This window comes from Marmota flaviventris, chromosome 11 (genome assembly GCF_047511675.1).
Source record: "Marmota flaviventris isolate mMarFla1 chromosome 11, mMarFla1.hap1, whole genome shotgun sequence".
Taxonomy (NCBI): domain Eukaryota; kingdom Metazoa; phylum Chordata; class Mammalia; order Rodentia; family Sciuridae; genus Marmota; species Marmota flaviventris.
Genome location: NC_092508.1, coordinates 47148986 through 47169588, shown reverse-complemented (window position 1 = coordinate 47169588; position 20603 = coordinate 47148986). Strand labels below are relative to the sequence as shown.

The following is a 20603-nucleotide window of genomic DNA, read 5'->3' as shown; positions in this document are numbered from 1 at the left end:
CTCTTGTTTCTTTGAACAGCCATACACTCCCCATGTAGTCTTTTTTCACTGTCTAAATTCACATTAACTTTCAGTGATCAAAAGAAGATCTATATTGGAGACGACAACCCTCTCACATTGATTGTTAAGGCTCAGAATCAAGGAGAAGGTGCCTATGAAGCTGAGCTCATCATTTCCATGCCACCGCAGGCTGATTTCATTGGGGTTGTCCGAAACAGTGAAGTAAGCAAGCTACCTCTTTAAAAATTGAAATGCACTCACAGGTCTTATTAACATTAATGAGCTACTCCCCTATTTAATGAAACACAGCTTAGCCATTCTACCTAAGGCTGAATTGCTAGACAATAGAGTGCCTATTCTATGTAATTCCTTTTAAGCCTAATACTTTACATAATGCATTGATACGACATTTTAAAAATTGCTTGCTAAGTGCCTGAAAATGAGGTCAGAAAGATAAAGTGTCTAAGCCTGTCCATCAATTTATTTGTCAGAGGAACTATGGTTATGTATGTAAGTCCTCTAGGGATCTTTCAGAAACACTTGTGCATTTATATGTGGCAATCACACATAGTTCTGACTTCTTATTCCACGTTTGTTGAGATTTATTTTTTTCACTAAAAAAATAAATTTAATATCTAACTGCATGATACTCAGTTGTAACTTTATAATCTTGTGGTTTCTACTTTTTTTTTAGCCATTAATTTATTTTCCTTTTCACGTCCTTTTTCTTTGTCTAACAAAGGACTTAGCAAGACTTTCCTGTGCATTTAAGACAGAAAACCAAACCCGCCAAGTGGTATGTGACCTGGGGAACCCAATGAAGGCTGGAACTCAAGTAAGATATTTTAATCGAGTGGATTATAGAATACTTTGCTGTTCTCTGCATTTGTTCATAGTATTAAAACAACAACATCAAAAACATTTCAAAACGGTGTCTTTAATTTGGTTTTTGATTTTGAGTATCATAATTAACAGAGTTCTTTTCAGTTTGAACAAGATACTAAAATAATGAGTTTTGCTATTGTACCGTACTCAATAATCTGCTTTTGATGCTGCCTTTAGTTTAGTAAATGGATGAGAACATGGATTAGGAACTGTTATAGCTGGAGAGGTAGCTTAGTTGGTAGAGTGCTTGCCTAGCATGTAGAAGGCTCTGGGTTCAATCCCTAGCAAGAAACAAATAAACAAACAAAAAAACCCAAACAAAAACCAAAAAAAGGAACTGAAATTTTAATTTTGGTATTTTAAAGTGATGCTTTAATGGATCCTCAAAAACTACTCTGGCAAATATCAGGACTGTCTTCTTAGGTGAGATAGAATCTACTTATTTACTTGAAGCCATGTATTACAGGTCCCACACAGAAGATCAAAGGGAAATTGAGTTGGATCAGGCCCCTTCAGATGGTGGAGCAGGGAGCATAGGAGCTTGAAAAGAAGCAAACACCCAATGGGTCTCTTCCCAAACCTATTAAAAAGGAAACAAAACATACCTCTTATATTTCAGTATAAAGGAAAACATATGACAGTCTACATAGTGTTGCTTTTACAATACAATTAATTTATTTAATGACACATTAATATTGGCAATTTGAGATCTGTTTCACTCTGGAGCTAAACATTTCATATTTCTTGAAATGTATATTTCTCTAAAACTCATTGTTTTTACGTGCATGGTGTCTAGGGAAGAGGGCTTGAACAAATACTCTGATCAGTCCTTTTACTTTGTATGTACTCAAAGTTGTCGTTAACAACAGAACATCTTTTTAATTTTTTTGTAACCGTATTTTCTCTAGATCTTTCACTCACAGCCCATTCAGTGTAGAAAGTTCCTGGTTATTCCAAGTTGCCAGCTCTAGGCTTTCCAAAGTGGAAAGCAGGAGGCAGTTCCCAGGAGGTGCCATTTTTTTTGTATCATTTGTATTATCTCCAAGAAGCCTTCTTTCTTTTACCTTGACTCATTTGTTTGTGACAGGCAGGAATTAGGATGTTTGGTACCTGAGGGGTTTGTGAAAGGTGAGAGGAGGAGCAATTCTGGTTCTGGCCAGACTTAGGCACAAATCATTGTATCTAATTAATTGAATCAACAAACATTTACTTGCACATTTTAGAAAGATAATTAATATCACAAGGAGGTGTAATTATTATTAGTAATTGTTGTTAAATAGGTTCCATTATCGATTGTATCTTAAATAAGAGATTCAACAGAAAACCATATTTAATTATCTGTGTTCACTTTTACTATAAACAGTGTGTTTTAGAACATTTGTTTTTATTTGGATATTGGATTTGAAATTTCTCACTTTTTTTTAGACTTTGACTAATATTACCATCTGTTCCTTTTTCCTTCAGCTCTTAGCTGGTCTTCGATTCAGTGTTCACCAGCAATCAGAGATGGATACTTCTGTGAAATTTGATTTACAAATCCAAAGGTATGAAAACACCTTGTGTTACCTTGTAATACCTATTGAGGAAATGTGTTACAGATATATTATATAACATACTTTAAATATTTTTGAATAGGATAAGTTAAAATTCCAGTACTTTATAGGATTTTTAAAATCAATATTTATATTTTAAGAATAATATTGTCAATTTTTGAGTTTGTAAGACAAAATTAAACATTAAAAAATAAAACTTGATCATCTTCTGGGAATTAAATGCTATAAAAAATAATTGTTTTGACTTAGAAGGTTTTCATTTCTTTGTTGCTTTGAATCTATTCATTTTTAGTTTTGCTGGGTTTGCCTCAATAGGATTTTGATGATGTTTCTATCCAATTCTGTTCTAAATTTGTTCTTTTTCTTTTTCAGCTCTAATCTTTTTGACAAAGTAAGCCCAGTTGTATCTTACAGAGTTGACCTTGCTGTTATAGCTGCTGTTGAGATAAGAGGGTCAGTATGATTACTAAGTTGAGTATCCTATTGACATGATTGCTTTTGAAATGTAACTGTGAAGCTCAACCTTCTTTTGGATCATAAATACTCCATGTTAGTGGTACATTTTACTAAGGCAGGAGATTCTGTTTGAAAAAGATCTTGGATATGTTCCCAAACCCCAAATATTTATTTGCCAGTCCTCTGAAAAGAAACAAGACATGACAATAATATGCTCAAAATAAGCTTATTGAGATTTTGCACAAATTGACTTTCCAATTTACCTGTTATGTGTAGATTTAATAGCAGCTATAGTATCTGTGTGCATTCTCTAGTGTTTCTTTTTAAGATTCTTTGTTACTAGGTCTAATTTTATTCATTTGAATACAGCATAGTTTTGAAATTGAACTGACCATATCATTTTGATATTCATGGTAGGTTTTCTTTGGTCATTGTTTAGAGTCTCAAGTCCTGATCATATCTTTCTTCCGATTCCAAATTGGGAGCACAAGGAGAACCCTGAGACTGAAGAAGATGTTGGACCAGTTGTTCAGCACATTTATGAGGTTTGCAGCTGTTGGATTTAAGGGAAACCTAGTGAGAGAGCCAACAAAGAGAACAACTGAGCTATGTTTTAAAATCAATGCTATGTAATTTTTATGTAAACTCTGGATAGATTTAGTATGTACCTATAGTGTACCTATATTTCTTTGAATTTTTCCCTATTTATAAGTTTGCTTTTAGTAGATAAAAAGCTTTAAGTGTTTAAAGAAGGTAATTGATATAATTTGTTATTTAAAACCAATTTATTCTACTTGAATAAAAGAATTAGGTCATTGGGTATTTTCCCATGGGCATTTTGCAGTTCTGACTAAAAATTGAAAATGCCTACAGTAAATAATCACAATTTTATTTCTATAGGTTGAAAATTTTTGTTATCAATAACTCTTTAATATTTAACTCTTTTGTTTATATTTTCATCCTGATACCTGTTACTCTAGAGACAAATGTTGAGTTTGATATTCTTTGTATAAGATTATGTTGTAATTTAGAGTCTATTTGTGGCAACTCTGCTATTACTCAAATCCTGTTGTTGATATGATTTCTGAAGTTGGCACATGGGAAGGATTATAGAATAAATTTTTGCCCAAGGTATTTACATTTCTTTTCCTCATTAGCTGAGAAACAATGGTCCCAGTTCATTCAGCAAAGCCATGCTAAATCTTCAGTGGCCTTATAAATATAACAACAACACTTTGTTGTACATCCTTCATTATGACATCGATGGGCCAATGAACTGTACTTCAGATATGGAGATCAACCCTTTGAGAATCAAGGTAACCAAGCTATTAAGCAGCTCTTCATTATGATTACTTTTTATTGCTTTCTTATTAAACCTGTGGAATGCATGAATAGAACAGCTATTTTATGGCATAGGCTTTGCCCAAATATTATAATTCATAACCAGTACACTAAGAATTAGATTATTTGTAAAATGGTTAATAATGAATTCTGTGAAGTCATAGTGAACCACATTTATGGAGTGTTTATTAAGCCTTGGAAGATACTCTTAAGTGAGTTGATTTGACCGTGGATGCATCACATCTTAGTTTATCCAGTGTATAATATTGTTTGAAGACTGTTCTTTTGTTGGAATTTGTATCTTTGGAATAAGATATGCCATTTTGCTTGTGATTTTCTTAATTTACATGACCTATGAAAATATCATTTTATAGAATATAAAAATATGCTCTAAGACATAGTCATCATCATCCTAGAACATAAATTTCTGTAAGAAGCTATTGCCCAACATGGTTCAAGGAAAGTTAAGAAAACTAAAAAATATGCTCAAAATTCATACTCATCACAGATGTACTTTAGAATTTCAGGCTGTTTCTATGTATTTTCATCCATTTCCATTTTAGTTTTGCAATGAGAGAGACAGTAATGGCTAGGGATAGCTAATTTTTAAAAGACACATTAAAGACTCTATATTTTCTGCCCTCACTCTTCTTAACATATTAACTGGTGAATTTTCTGTAACACCAAATTTTCATGCATAATCGTATATAAGAGCCTTTTGTCAAAATGTCGATATAAAATTTTTCCATTATTATTTATCACCTTTTTGCAATGCAATACAGATCTCATCTTTGCAAACAGCTGAGAAGAATGACACAATTGCTGGGCAAGGTGACCGGAACCATCTCATCACAAAGCGAGATCTCGCCCTTAGTGAAGGAGATGTTCACACTTTGGTAAGTGCCATTTCAAGTACATGAACTATAAACATTTGAAAATATGTGATTAAAGGACTGATGACAAAGAACATTTCAAAAATAACAGCAGCTGTGCTTGAAAGAACTACATATATTTTAAACTATTCAGTCCTCCTATTTTCTTTTTCCTAGTCAAATTAATGCCAAATTTTTAAGTGATTTGTCATTTGCTGATAAGAATATTTTATGTTCCAAATTATTTTTCTGATTCTGCTTCTTTTAACTGCCCTCTTTCTTGGTCTCACCCTGATCTTTGAGGTTTTAGTATAATACTGTAGAAAGAACCCAGAAGGCCTCAATGAAAATGTTAGAATAACTAACATGGTTAAATTTTTTTGAGTGAGCTCATGCTATGACTATGCTTTAAAGGAGTTCATCGTTAACTTTTTGAAAATTAGCAGACCTGCAAACCACCACCCATTAAAGAAGCTTTGGATTTTGTTTATGTTGAGTAGCAATCATTAATTACTTTTATATGAATTCTGTGTTCCTTCTTCATCTTCACCTAGTTCACTCACTCAGTGACTTTTGACTCACTTAATTACTTCTAGGATGCTGTTCTCTTCTGGTTGTCCATCTGCCACCTCTAGCTGCTCCTTAATGTCCATTTTCAGACGTTTAACCTACAGAGTACTCAGATCTCAGATTTCTTCTCTGCTTCACCTACATTCATTCACTTGATCTGTGCTGGTTATACTACTGATAGTGTTGATCCCAGCCACATTTCAAGAGTTCAACAGTCCTGTGAAGCTAGCAGCTCTTCTATCAAGCAGCATACATGTCTCTATATTGATGACTTCTGTCATCATGGAAAGTTACTTTGGATAGTGCTGTACTAGGTGATCTTATTGAGTCTCACGGCTGTAAATACTATCTGGTGCACAAGAATTTGAATTATATTTCTAACCTAATTCTTTGTATTGAACTCTAGAATCCAATATCCAACAAACCTATTAGAACTTCTCTTAAACATCTAATAGTAAAATTCATTCTAAAATTATACCTTGACTCTGAAAGAAAACAGGTGCCAGCCAAGACTGCTGTATTGAACAAAGATATCTTTTAGAATTGATAGAAAGATAAAAACTTTCAGTGGTAGACATAAACTAATAGAATTCATGACAACTAAGCCAGCTTTATAGGAAATACTTAAAGATATACTGTACAGAGGAACTCAAAAACTAGCCCCTAAGCTCCAAAATAGATGAAGATCTTAGAAGAGCAACCAACTAAATGAAAATCAAGACCAAATTAAATGTAACAATAACAACAACAAATGGCAGGAAATAACAACCATTTATCCATAACAACTGAATGTAAATGCTTGCGACTCTCCAGTTAAAAGTATAGAGTGACAGAATGGATTAAAAAATAAGATCCAACTATATACTGTTTGTAAGAGACTTATCTCATAGGCAAACATTCTCATAAACTGAAAGTAAAAAGATGGAAAAAAATATTTTATGCGAATGCAGACCAAAAACAAGTAATAGTAGCTGGTTTTTAAAAATATTTATTTATTTATTTTTTAGTTTTTTAGGTGGACACAATATTTTTATTTATTTATTTATTTATTTATAATATATTTTTCAGTTTTCGGTGGACACAACATCTTTATTTTATTTTTATGTGGTGCTGAGGATCGAACCCAGTGCCCCACGCATGCCAGGCCAGCGTGTTACCGCTTGAGCTGCACCCCCAGCCCCAACTTTATTTTATTTTTATGTGGTATTGAGGATCGAACCCAGTGCATTGCACATGTCAGGCATGCACCACATAAAAGTAAACAAATAAAATAATGGTATAAAAAATTTATGTGTTCAAAAAAAAATGGCCATATTACCAAAAGCAATATATAGACTTATTGTAATCCCTACCAAATATACCAATGACATTCTTCACAGAACCGAAAACAAAAATCCTAAAATTCATGTTAAAGAATAAGAGTCCCAGAATAGACAAAGCAATCCTGAGCAAGAAGAGTAATGCAGGAGACATCACAATATCTGATCTCAAATTATACTACAGAGCTATAGTAACAAAACCAGCATGGTATTGGTATGAAAATAGATATGAATTCCAATAGAATGGAATAGAAGAGACAGAGACAAAACCGCACACTTCCAGCCATCTGATAAATAAGAAAGATGCCAGAAATATATGATGGAGAAGAGGTAGCCACTTTAACAAATAGTGCTGGGAAAACTGGATAGCTGTATGTAGGAAAAATGAAACTAGATTCCTTTCACACTGCACAAAGTCAAATTGAAGTGGAGCAGAGACTTTGAATTAGAATTGAATTATACTAGAAACTTTGCAAATGTTAGAAGAAACCGTAGGGTCAACATTCCATCATATTGGTGTAGGCACTGATTTCCTTAAGAAGAAGATCTAAAGGTCAAGAATTGAAGCCAATAATCAATAGTGGAAAGTCATCAAATTAAAAAGCTTCTTCACAGCAATGGAATAATTAAGAGCATGAAAAGAAAGCCTACAAAATGGAAGAAAAATCTTTGCCAGCTATTCCTCTGTCCAGATATTAACATCCAGAATATGTAAAGAACCCAAAAGCTCAACACCCAAAAAACAACCAAATAATCAAAAAACAATCCTATCAAGAAATGGGCAAAAGAACTAAACAGGCATTTCTCAAAAGAAGAAACACAGAGCTGGGGTTGGGGCTCAATGGTAGAGTGCTCACCTAGCATGTGCGAGGCCCTGGGGTTCGATCCTCAGCACCACATAAAAATAAATAAAATAAAGGTATTGTGTCCAACTACAACTAAATAAATAAATATTTTTAAAAAGAGAAGGAAGAAGAAACACAGATGGCCACCAAATACATGAAAAAATTCTCAATATCTCCAGCAATCAGGGAAATGCAAATCAAAACTACACTGACATTTTATTTTATTCCAATCAAAATGATAATTATCAAGAATACAAATAATAGTAAATGTTGGTGAGGATGTGGGCAAAAAGGAACACTCATACTTCCTGATGGGTTTGTGCATTAGTACAACCACTCAGGAAAGCAGTATGGAGATTCCTCAAAAAGACCAGCATAGAACCACCATATGACCTAGCTATCTCACTCCTTAGTATTTATCCAGAATAACTACAATCAGCATATTATAGTGATATAGCCACATCAATGTTTATAGCCTTAGAATTTACAATAGCCAATTATGGAACCAGTCAGATTCTTGTCAATAGATGAATGGATAAAGAAAATGTGTTATATATACCCAATGGAGTTTTACTCAGCCATAAAGGAGAATGAAATTATGGCATTTGCCAGTAAATGGATGGAACTAGAGAACATCATGCTAAGTAAAATAAGCCAGACTTAGAAAATCAGGGGTCAAACATTTTCTTTTGTATGCACAAGCTAAAACAAAGTAAGGGAAGAAAAGTGGGAAGTCGAATATCATAAAGATGTAGGGAAGACCAGTGGGGTTAGACGGAGGTCAAGAGGGAGGGAGAGTGGATGGGAAAGGGGAGGAAATGCAGAATGAATTTGACAAACCTACTCTGTGTACATGTGTTAATATACCACAGTGAATTCCTCCTTTATGTATATCTATAAAGTACCAATCAAAAATAAATAAGTGAGTGAAAGGAAGATGAACAAAGTAGAGGAAGGAGGAAGGGAAGGAAAGGAAGAGTTCCTGGGACTAAAATGGATTAAATCAAATTCCATGCAGGCATGACTGTGTCAAAATGAACCCAATTATTATATAAAACTATAATGCTGTAATAAAAGAAAAAAAATAAAAATAGACCCTGGAATTTTCTGAACTCTGCTCTTTCCGTAGTGATCCATATTGAGTAAATATCCACTCCATTCTCTGTTCAAACCTGCATCTACTCTTTTTTCTCAAATCGCACATCTTACATTTCAGCCAAGTCAGTTAGTATCTATTTTCAAATAATTCAGAATCTGATCCCTTCTCTTGCTTCGACTATTGTTAAATCCTCACTTGGTCCCTGAATACTTTCCTTCTTCCCTCTACAGTTTATTCATCACATAGAATCCATGTGATTCTTTCAAATATAAGTCAGGTTATGTCTCTCCAATGCCTTCCCATCTAACTGAAAAGAAAATTAAAAACAAACAAAAAAACCCCAGAGCCTACAAAGCCTTTAAGCTTATCATGACTTGGCTCTTCCTCCCTGCCTGCCCCCTGTGATTACGTGCCCACCTGGCTTTTCATTGAACCACCACAGCATGTTTCTACCTCCAGATTTTGAAAACTGCTCTTGCAGTTCCTAAAATGATTTTTGTCCAGATAGCCCTGTGACACATTTACCCATTTCTTTCTGGAATGCTAGCATGTCAAATTATGACACCTCTGTCATAATTTATCTCTGACCAATCCACATGAAATGAAAACTATAAAACTATAATTTTAAAAATCGTGATAAAACTTACAGTAACACAAAATTTATCACGTTAACCATTTTGAAGTATATGATATAGTGGTTTTTAGTATATTCGCAACATTAGACAACCATTATCACTGTAATTCCAAAAGATATTTTGTCACCCTAGAAAGAAGTGGATCTATCTACCCATTAAGCAGTTACTTCCCATTCTCCCTTACCACCAGCTCCTGGTTACCTCTAATTTGTTTTCAATCCTGCATTTGCCTATTCCCGACTTTCCATAGATATGGCAACGTATAATAAGTGCTCTCTTGTGTTTGGCTTCTTGCATTTAAGATTCATTGATGTAGCATGTGTGAGTACTGCATTCATTTTTATAACTGCATAATGTTCCACTTTGTAGATATTATCTTTTGTTTATTCTTTCATTGATTTGATGGAAATTTAGATTGTTTCTACTTTTTTGTCTGTTTTTAATAGTGCTGCTGTGAATATTCATGCAAAAGTTTTTATGTGAACATGTGTTTCAGTTCCCTTGGGAATAAACCTAGGAATGAGACAACTGGGGTATTTAGAAATTTTGTGTGTAACTTTTTGAAGAAACTGTTTTCCAAAGTAGATCCCAGCACTCAGGATGCTGAGTCAGGAAGATCACTTGAGCTTAAGATTTCAAGATCAGACTGGGCAGCATAGCAAGACCTGTCTCAAAACAAAACAAATGTCTGAACCATTTACGTTCTCAACAAGCAATATATGATGCTTCCAATTTCTCTAAAACTTTTCCACTACTAGTCATTGTCTTGTTTTGTTTAATTGCTTTTAATTTTTTATAATCATCCCATTTGGTGTGAAGCACTATTTCATTGTGGTTTTTAATTGCATTTCCCTATTGACTAACATTGCTGAGCATATTCATTTGTATATCTCTTTTGGAAAAATGTCTGTTAAAATCCTTTGTCCACTTTTATTTTTTTTTAATTTTTTATTGTTGGTTGTTCAAAACATTACAAATTTCTTAATATATCATATTTCACACTTTGATTCAAGTGGGTTATGAACTCCCATTTTTACCCCATATACAGATTGCAGAATTACATCAGTTACACATCCATTGATTTACATATTGCCATACTAGTGTCTGTTGTGTTTCCCCCCGCCTTTTATTATTGAGTTGCAAAGAGTTCATTATATGTTCTGGATACCATCTCTATCAGATATATGATTGCACATATTTCCTCTTATTCTGTATGAGTTTCCACTTTATTGATGGCATCCTTTGATGCACAAAAGTTTTTAAATATAAGAAGCTCAATTTATCTTTGTCATCTTTTGTTGCTTATATTTTCATTCTATTTTAAAACCATAGCTGGGCACGGCGGCACATGCCTGTAATCCCTGGCTTGGGAGGCTGAGGCAGGAGGATGGCAAGTTCAAAGCCAGCCTCAGCAAAAGTGAGGCTCTAAGCATCTCAGTGAGACAGACCCTGTCTCTGAATAAAATACAAAATAGGATTGGGGATGTGGCTCAGTGGTTGAGTGTCCCTGAGTTCAATGGTCCTACCCCCCCAAAAAAAATTATAAAACCATCATTAAGGATAAAGTTATAAAATTTATATCTAGGTTTCCAAATTTTATTCCTATAGCTCTTATATTTACATCTGTTTGTTTTGAGTTAAATTTTGTATGTTGCATGAGGTAGGAGTTCAGATTTATTCCTTGCATGTAATTGCTTAGTTGTTTGGGCATTATTTATTGAAAAGATAAATGGTTTAGGCATCCTTATTGAAGACAAATTTGTCATAAATATGTTTGGGTTTATTACAATCCCATTTTACTTTTTGCATTATTATAACACATATTAACTCTATTGAGATTCACTGTGATATTTCCATACATGCACACATTGTGCATTGATCATGTCCCTCTTCTCCCTTTGCTGTCCCTAATATCACACCCTTCCCTGTCCCTAGTAATCCCTCTTCTGCTTTCTCAGTTCTATTCCATTGTCCCATGTGTGTGTTCTTGATGCCAAAGCCAAATTGTTTGGAGTACCATAGCTCTGCAACAGTAAGTTTTGAATTTGGGAAGTGTGAACCATCTAATATTTTTTTCTTTTGCAAGATTGTTTTGGCTCCTTGGGGTTCTTTGCAGTTCTATATGAATTGTAGGACGAGCTTATCCATTTCTTCAAATAAAGGTCATTGAAATCTTGAGAGAAGTTTTGTTGAGCCTGATCAGAAACTTGAAGGGTATTACCATCTTAAAATATCATGTTTTTACATCATTGAACACTAGCTGTCTATTCATTTAGTTTTTCTTTGATTTTAGTAATATTTTGTTGTTTTCATTGTACTATTCTTGCATTTATGTAGATATTAGTTATGTTATCCTATGTATGTTGTTCTTTTTGATGCTGTTTTTTTAAAAAAAAAATTCTTAATTTCCTTTTTGGATTTTTTATTGCTTATATTTTTATGTTGATCTTGTGTCTTATACTTTTCTGTACCTGTTAGCTTTTATTAGTTTTGGGGATTATTATTTAGTGTTTTCTATGTATAAGATGTTGTCAGCTGCGAAGAGAGAACTTTTATTCATTCTTTCATTATGTTCTTTTTGCCTAATTGTCCTGACTAGAACCTTCCATACAATGTTGACTGGAATGGCATGAGTGAGAAGTCATCCTTGTGTTGCTTGTAGTCTTAGAGACAAATATCCAGTGTCTCACCATTAAGAGTGGTGTTAGCTGTGGGAATTTGTAGATGCCCTTTGTCAGATCTAGGGAGTTCACTTCTGTTCCTGTCCATTCATTGGTGGTACCACTTATTAGATAGCAATTGCTATGAGGTATATGCATGTGATCTGTTTAATGCACTGTGACAGGTACACAGAAGGTGATATATATTTGTTTTCTTTGGTTACCAGCCTTCAAGTTATTTTGATTAAATTGTTATTGATTAAAAACATCAAGTGTGTCAGAGGTCATCAGCTTGCTATTAGATTTCTACAGGCCTGACATAGAATAACCTCTAAAAATTCACTCGCTCTCCTTTTCTTTTGCACTGGGATATTGTGATCTGTTATCATGCTCTGGTGTCACCTTAGGAATGTTGAGTTCTAGCTGTAAAAACAAGTCTTTTAAGTTATAGGTTTTAACCTTCTATAATCAATCACACTAAAACCAACCTCTTCATTACAAAAATCGGTCTTAACTATTAGCCTAATTATTTTAAGCATTAATTCCACAAGACAAACGAATCTAGATAATCTCTCTTTGGCCTTTACATAAAAATAATAAAATACAATGTCTAATATTTAAATGTTGCAGAGATTGTAGAACGCCCCTTTTTCGGGGTAAGTAAATCATTTGTTTTGACAGGGTTGTGGAATTGCTCAGTGCTTGAGGATTGTCTGCCAGGTTGGGCGACTAGACAGAGGCAAGAGTGCAATCCTGTATGTGAAGTCTTTACTGTGGACTGAGACCTTTATGAATGTAAGTAGACAGATGTAACAGCAGATTTATCCACTTTTTTTCCACTTTCTTTTTCCAATCAAAAAGGTCTGACATCTGGAAAATCATCTCTTTGTTATTTCCATGCAGAAGGAAAACCAGAATCATTCATATTCTCTGAAGTCATCTGCTTCATTTAATGTCATAGAGTTTCCTTACAAAAACCTTCCAATTGAGGATATCTTCAACTCTACATTAGTAAGTTATTGGTTTAGGGAAATAGAGTAAATATACTCCATTCAAAGGCCTTAAATGTTTAAAAACATTTTTTTATTTTTTAATGGCACTTCAACTATTTTGATATTTAAAGTAATGGAAGAGTTATTTGATAGGATTATGACCTTTTAAAAAATATTATTATTCTACTATTCCAACCTAGATTTATCAAAACTGGTCCTTTCACTGTTGCATCTTGTCTTATATAAGAGAGTTTTTAGTGTATACTAAATTATGTGGGGGATTTTTAAGGATATTTTCTTCCCATTAAATTAGAAAGTGTGAAATTAACTGCAACAAGTGAAGGCATTTGGAAGATTTTTGAGGATTGAAAATGAGATCAGCCATCATACATAAATGGCTGGACTGGAATATTTAGAAATCATTTTAGATGCAATTGGAAATTATTCTATTGTTGAGAATTTTATGTGTATATTTATATTTTGATACAAAACATGTGACCACCAAATTATTGTATGCAAAAAAAGCATTCAGTGTGATTACTATTAAAATAAAATTTAACAGCACCCAACTACTTAGTCATCTATAAATTATTTTTAAGACTAAAGATCTTTTTTATTTTCCTGACAGGTTACCACTAATGTCACCTGGGGCATCCAGCCAGCTCCCATGCCTGTGCCTGTGTGGGTGATCATTTTAGCAGTTCTGGCAGGATTGCTGTTGCTGGCTGTCTTAGTTTTCGTAATGTACAGGGTACGTAATGGACTTAGAAAGAGGGAGGAAGGGAGGGAGGAAAACAGAAGAAAATGGGGAGGGAGGGAGAGAAAGAAGGATTAAAAAGAAACAAGGGAAGGAAGAAAGTGGCATAATTATATGACTTATTTAAAGGAAGAGAAATTGCATAAAGTTTTATGTAAATTTTCTTGGTTATAATATAGTCACTGAAAAAGTATTTTTTTGGGGAGAGGATTTCATGAAAATTGAAGAGGGACCAGTAGGAATTAGGAAAGGAACTAGGAAGAGGGAGGAGAGCTAGGAAAGGGGTGATCCTGGGGAATAATATTGAACAAATTATCATGTTATATTGTGTGCACCTATGACTATATATCAGTAAATCTCACTATTTGGTATAATTATAACGCACTAAGGAAAATATGGAAAAATATTTTTAGTTTTCTATATTGATGTGAAAATAATGTTTTTACTTCAACTGACAGATGGGCTTTTTTAAACGTGTTCGGCCACCTCAAGAAGAACAGGAAAGGGAACAGCTTCAACCTCATGAAAATGGTGAAGGAAACTCAGAAACTTAACTGTGATTTTTAAGTTATACTGCATCCCAGATCACTAGAATTACCAGATTGATTGTAGAGTTCAATTTCCTTCATGAGGAATAAAATTATAAGACTTCTGCTGAAGGTACTCAGTGACTTCCGTCTAACCACAAAATTGAGAGCAATATTTGTTGGCCTTCTCTTTATAAGTAAGTTCAGACAGGTTAATACACATACATTGCCCTAGATATTTAAATAATAAAATTTCACATGATGGTTTTTATTCAATGTACATAACACAGGTGGTGCCTCAGTTACTACTTTATATAAAATAGTATCTATTACAATTTTCATTTCTGATTTAGTATTTTGGGTTTTGCTGTTTATTGTTGTTGTTTTAAAGCAATCTAAATTTGGACCTTAGCATTCACATTTTTTTTTTTTTGTACAGGTACTTAACACATATTACACTACAGTTGACTTGTAAAGCTACTAAAAGCTTTGTAATTACCTGAACTTGGATTTTAATATCTGTTACATAGAATTTTTTAAAAAATTAATGATACCACCAGAATTATTTCCTGGAAACTGGGTGTTTAGGTTTAGCTCAGTGGTTGCGCATGTGCTTAGCATGTGTGAGGCCTTGAGTTTAATCCCCAGCCCTGGGGAGAAGTTTTTTCTGTAATAATAATGGTACAATGTTTTAATATGAAAATTGGGTACATGTGATTAATTTTTATTTATATTTAATCCTTAATCTGTTTTATTACTTTAATTTGTATAGTTTAAGTCCTACAAGAAATCCTTTAAGCCAACCTATATAAAAATGTAGTCTGTATTCAAAAATACCTTTTTGTGTATGTAATAGTGTAATTTCAGCTCAATATCCGGATGGTTAAAGCCATACGAAGTTGGAAATCATTTCCAAAGCACATCTATCCCATTGTTTTCATCTGGCTATTTACAATACACTTAAAGAAAGCATTTTAATTAAAAGACTATTACTTTATTAATAGTATGTTCTTAGATTAGAGTGGAGTCTTTAGTTATTAATTTATTTTCCTCCTATATATGTATTTTTCCTTGTATTTCTAAAATTGTTGCAATAACGGGTCAAGATCATTTTCATTACAGACAGGAACCTGAATCCCCATTCCCACCCCATGAGAAATGCATGAGATCAAAACTCTCCAGGTAGCTCCATGGTTTACTTCTAGCAGTAGCATGACGCTACTCCCATGGGTGGTTCCTCAGTTTAATCAAGGTAATGTGCAAAACCAGTCTCAGTTATCAGAATAACTACAAAAAGGTATTTTTATAAGCTGTTCAACTTATTGAAAACCTTTTAAATTTTTTTTTTATTGAAAACCTTTTAAAGCTTTCTAAAGTTTTTTCTTTTTTAACAGAAATTACTTTTTTAATAAAAGCAGCATAGGCAGCAAATTGTAGTTTTATATGCCTGCAGGGTGATGAATCTTCTGGTGGAATGTATGATTTATTCACAGTTCCTCAAGGCCTAGGGATGACTTTTAATTATCCCTATTTTGTGCAATTACATCATGTTGTACTCAAGAAATTAAGACTTTAGTAGCTTTTTAACTGCTGTCCTCATTAGGCAATGATAAATATTTCCCTTAAATAATTGACTATTTTTTTCTGTATTTTAAAAATAATTGCAATTTATCTTGCCATATTGTGTTATATAAGCACAAGTGGATGACCTGAACTGGAGAATATATTCACAAAGTAGAACCACATTTAGATGCAAGTTAGAACACAGAAAAAACCTTATATTTAGCTTTAGTGAGTTTTAAAATTAATGGGTTTTGGAATGTAGAATTTATTAGTAGCTTGAAAGATCTCAATCATATGCAATAAGTATTTTTATTGCCAATAAATTTAAATTCTTTTAAGAAAAAAATATTTTTATCCTAGGGCCAAGTGTTGCCTACCACCAAGCAGTCACTAAGTTGGTCTATAGCAACTTTTTCCATATCTGTTTTTCCATCTAAGAGCTGTCATTCATAAAAATATACTTTGAATAGAAATTCATTCTTCAGTAGGTATTAGTATTTGCTTTCATTTAGTCTTTTCCTTTTATGAACTCTATCTCAAGGAATTTCTATTGGAGATTGAAAAATGCTGTAGTTGGAAATTAACAAGATGTTTTAAATTGCTTTTATGAAATGTAGTGTTAGGTAATAGTATGGATTTTCTTTCAAAAATGAACACATATATCTCTACAAAAATATGGAGTATAATTTGAAAGTCTATTCTGAGGAAAATGTTGGGATTATTACCCTAAAGTGGCACATGAGTATATTTTTTTAAATTTTTTTATTGGTTGTTCAAAACATTACAAAGCTCATGATATATCATCTTTCATACATTTGACTCAATTGGGTTATGAATTCCCATTTTTACCCCAAATACAAATTGCAGAATCACATCGGTTACACACTCACATTTTTACATAATGGCATATTAGTGACTGTTGTATTCTGCTACCTTTCCTTGTATGTTTGACTAAATAATAATAAAAAAATAGTTCTATGGAATCTATTTTAGTTGTCAAACATTTCAAGTACTACCGTATTTGTGATTTATTGAAAATTAAAATTAATTTCAAAGTAGAAAATTCTCATTAATCTGAGAATTTTTAAAAAACGAGTTAGAAGATATTAAAACCATTTGCCATAGTTGAGAAATATTGATACTGATATTGGTTTCTTTTTTAGGGTATTTATTTTGGAATTGGTATTTTAAGAAAATTTGTGTGAGGGTCACTTTTTTCATTTTCCTTTCTTTTATGATCAATTATCATAAATTCCGATCAATTCTTTGTCATTGTAAAAGGTAAACAAATTAGAATGTCATTGCCACAGTTATGCCTGTGTTATGAAATTACTTATTCATAATTAATTCTCGTGAATATCATATTTATACTTATATAAAGAGAAAATCCAAGTGTTGATAAAAGAGAGTTTACTGGCTTCTTTAAGAGAGCTGAGAAAGATTTTTGATATTGAATCATGACCCTAAGAAGAGATTTATGGGGCACATTTATAGTATATAGCAAATCAGCTAGTTTTTGTAAAGCAAACAGAATGTGAAGTTGATATACGTTACTATGTTGATGAGCCAGATGGACAAGAAGAGGTTGTTGTTAAACCTGTGGTGTGGCCATTGCCTATCTCAGTGTCAGCTTGTTTGTACTCTTGGATAACTTGCATATGTAGTAATTTGATAAATAACAACAAAAAAAAATCTGATAAATTAATTATGGGATCCAAAAAGTAAATGAAATTAATTAATATATCTGTGCTTTGGAAAAATTTCCTTTTAACTTGTCGAATGATGAGTTTGAACAATGAACTTTTGGATGTGCAGCATGGAATATGTTCTTGTATTTTGTTGTAATTTCTGATACCTAATGAACTTCTTGGAAAAGGTGTTGAATCTTTGGTGGTTTTCGTTGTCATTGTTATCAAGTGCAATATAACAATGTAACCAAACCTAGCTAATATCAAATTTATCATTAATTTAGTAAGCCTAAAGAACAGAGATTTAGTAGTATTTCTGTTAGTGGGAAAGAATGTTTCTGCTGTGGATGTACAAAGAAGTTATTTGCCCTTAAACACTCCATTCTATGGTTTATTTCAGGCTGAATATGAACTGTTCCTTACCAGCTTTGAAACACTTTGAAATATCTTAAGGTAACTTGGAAGCTGTATATATCAAAATAATTTGCTACCTAAGTAACACAGAAAGTAATCATCTTTATTTAGCTTCTCTTGTGATCACCCACATTGGGTGAGACATGAAATGAGTTTTTTCCTCAAATCTGTCATTTGCTAACTTGGTTTGAGTTAGTGAAAGCTGATACAGTGTTCTGCTTAGTTTCCCATGTGTAACTTGTGACTGTACAATAAACTTGAGCATATGGTGCCACCTTTGTGTATGGACTTTATCCTTTTCTTCTATGATGTTTTATTTTTTAATAACATGAACCAGCACTAATGCACTAAAGGGGTGACCTCAAAGTGGTGACATCTCTCTAAAAGTTAAAATTCTTAGCAGTGTTAAAGAAAACACACACACACACACACACACACAGGAGCCTAATGTTAAAATATACCCTTAGAAAGGGAAATATTTATTTGCCTGAAATGTAAGAATCCTTTACTCAGTGGTTGAGTGCCTGGCTAGCATGTACTAAGTTCAGGGATTGATCCCAAATACCACTTAAAAAAGGAGAGGAAAAAAAACAAAACAAAACAAAAGAATCCTTTGATTTCCAAACAAACTGAATTATGTCTGAATTTCATTACATGGATCTTTTTTATTACATTATCAGATGACTTTAAAACTGTACATTTCCAGGCTGCAGTTATAGCTCAGTGGTAGAGTGCTTGCCTAGCATGTGTCAGGCACTGAGTTCAATCCTCAGCACCACCTAAAAATAAAATAAATAAAATAAAGGTATTGTGTCCATCTAAAACTAAAAAATTTAAAAAATCAAATAAACTATATATTTCTTCTTTGTTTCATAATTTTGTAATATATATCTCTAATTCTAGCAGAGGTTGAATATACCTAATGCAAAATCTGAGATCCAGAATGTTCCAAAATCTGAAACTTTCTGAGAGTGATATTGAGGCTCAGTCTCAGGATGCTTAACTGGTAATTTTCATGCAGATATTAAAAAATCTCAAAAATTCCCACATCTGAAACATTTCTAGTTCCAAGCATTTCAGTTAAGGGAAATATAAGCTGTCTTTTTATAACTGTCTACAAATAGATTGGTGAATTATAGGGTCATTTTGAATAACATATTTGATGGTTTTTCTCTTAAGTCTGTTTTATTAAAAAAATCTTTTGTTCTTAAAATTGAAATAATTTGTTAAAAAGCACTCATATTTTAGTTTAAAAAACAAATTAATCATGATACAAGAACAAATATTACAAAAACCTATTTTTATTCATTCAATTTTGAAATAAAATACTTTTTATACAACATACAGCAGTTTGCTTTTCACTGAGGAAGTAGAGAGTGATCAATTTTATATTGTTAAAACAATTTCCAATAAAAGTTACCATGGAAAGTTATGGATCAACATAAACATGACATTTTGTTAGTATCTATTTTATCCAAAATGCTTAAAAACTACATATGTGTATAATCTACACTCGGGTATAGATTATAGATTTTAGGCTGCACTTGATGACGACATGTGTTCTGCCATTAGAGAGGTCTTGTCAGAGACAAAGCAGGTAGGTTAGTTTTAGCAGCAGTTGCAACTCTATATGGCAGTAGTTATGCCATTGTTTTTTTTTTTTTAATCAATTTTTTTTTATCATTTAAAACTATGAAAGAGAAATGGAAAAATTAGTATAGCAGTAAGAAAAGACTAAGTAAAAAAGTGACAAATTTTTGGCTTAATCAGCCAAAATATAAAATATACAATATTTATGTAATACATAAATATAGTATATATACATTATTATATCTAATTGGCCATTTTCATGGTTTCATGGATACTGAACATTTATATATTTTTAGGATTCTTATGAAGAAAACTGCCTGACACGTCTTCTTTTCTGCAAAAAGAAGTTTACTTGATTAAAGGGAAAAACAGTTGTCTGGCTCTAACCACATCCAACTGTCAACACTGATCACTAGCATTTTGCCACTTGCCTAGCTAATCACAGTGAAAAGTTTTCAGACTTCCCTGAATCAGATGCAAAGGATCAGAAGGCAAGTCTTTGCCAAGGAGTAAACAGGTTGATCTTGTTCCTTGAATTTGGTGATGCCAAATATCTGTTTTTACATTCTCCGTAATAAATGCTGCTGAATGTGGACTGCCTTAAGATGACTGTTTTTTGGCAGAGACTCTTCCAATAACCAGGAAGGAGGTGGGGATAGTTAGCTGTGACTAGTGTGGATATGTTTATTGTCAGTGAGGAAAATTATGGTCATGGCTGCTTCTGTAAAACTGATAGGATAACAAGTATGGCCTGGACTAATCTCATCTGAATGAGAAGGAACCATCTGACTAGCAAAGGATGGGCCTCCTCAAAAATACCATGGATTCTCTAAGAAG

The 20603-nt window shown here is 32.9% G+C and overlaps 1 protein-coding gene across 3 annotated transcripts in view; it reads left to right on the top strand.

Moving 5' to 3' along the window:
- The window catches only part of Itgav (integrin subunit alpha V), an 84610-nt gene extending 66160 nt beyond the window's left edge, over nt 1–18450 (top strand). For all 3 annotated transcript variants that reach the window (XM_027943961.2, XM_071619004.1, XM_071619005.1), the window contains 11 exons: nt 75–222; nt 743–835; nt 2350–2429; nt 2811–2891; nt 3334–3439; nt 4052–4210; nt 5018–5131; nt 12917–13030; nt 13139–13246; nt 13856–13978; nt 14443–18450. In XM_027943961.2, coding sequence (XP_027799762.2) covers nt 75–222; nt 743–835; nt 2350–2429; nt 2811–2891; nt 3334–3439; nt 4052–4210; nt 5018–5131; nt 12917–13030; nt 13139–13246; nt 13856–13978; nt 14443–14538 — 1222 coding nt within the window. In that variant the 3' untranslated portion in view covers nt 14539–18450. The remainder of the gene's footprint in view (nt 1–74; nt 223–742; nt 836–2349; nt 2430–2810; nt 2892–3333; nt 3440–4051; nt 4211–5017; nt 5132–12916; nt 13031–13138; nt 13247–13855; nt 13979–14442) is intronic.
- Nucleotides 18451–20603: the final 2153 nt, after the last annotated feature.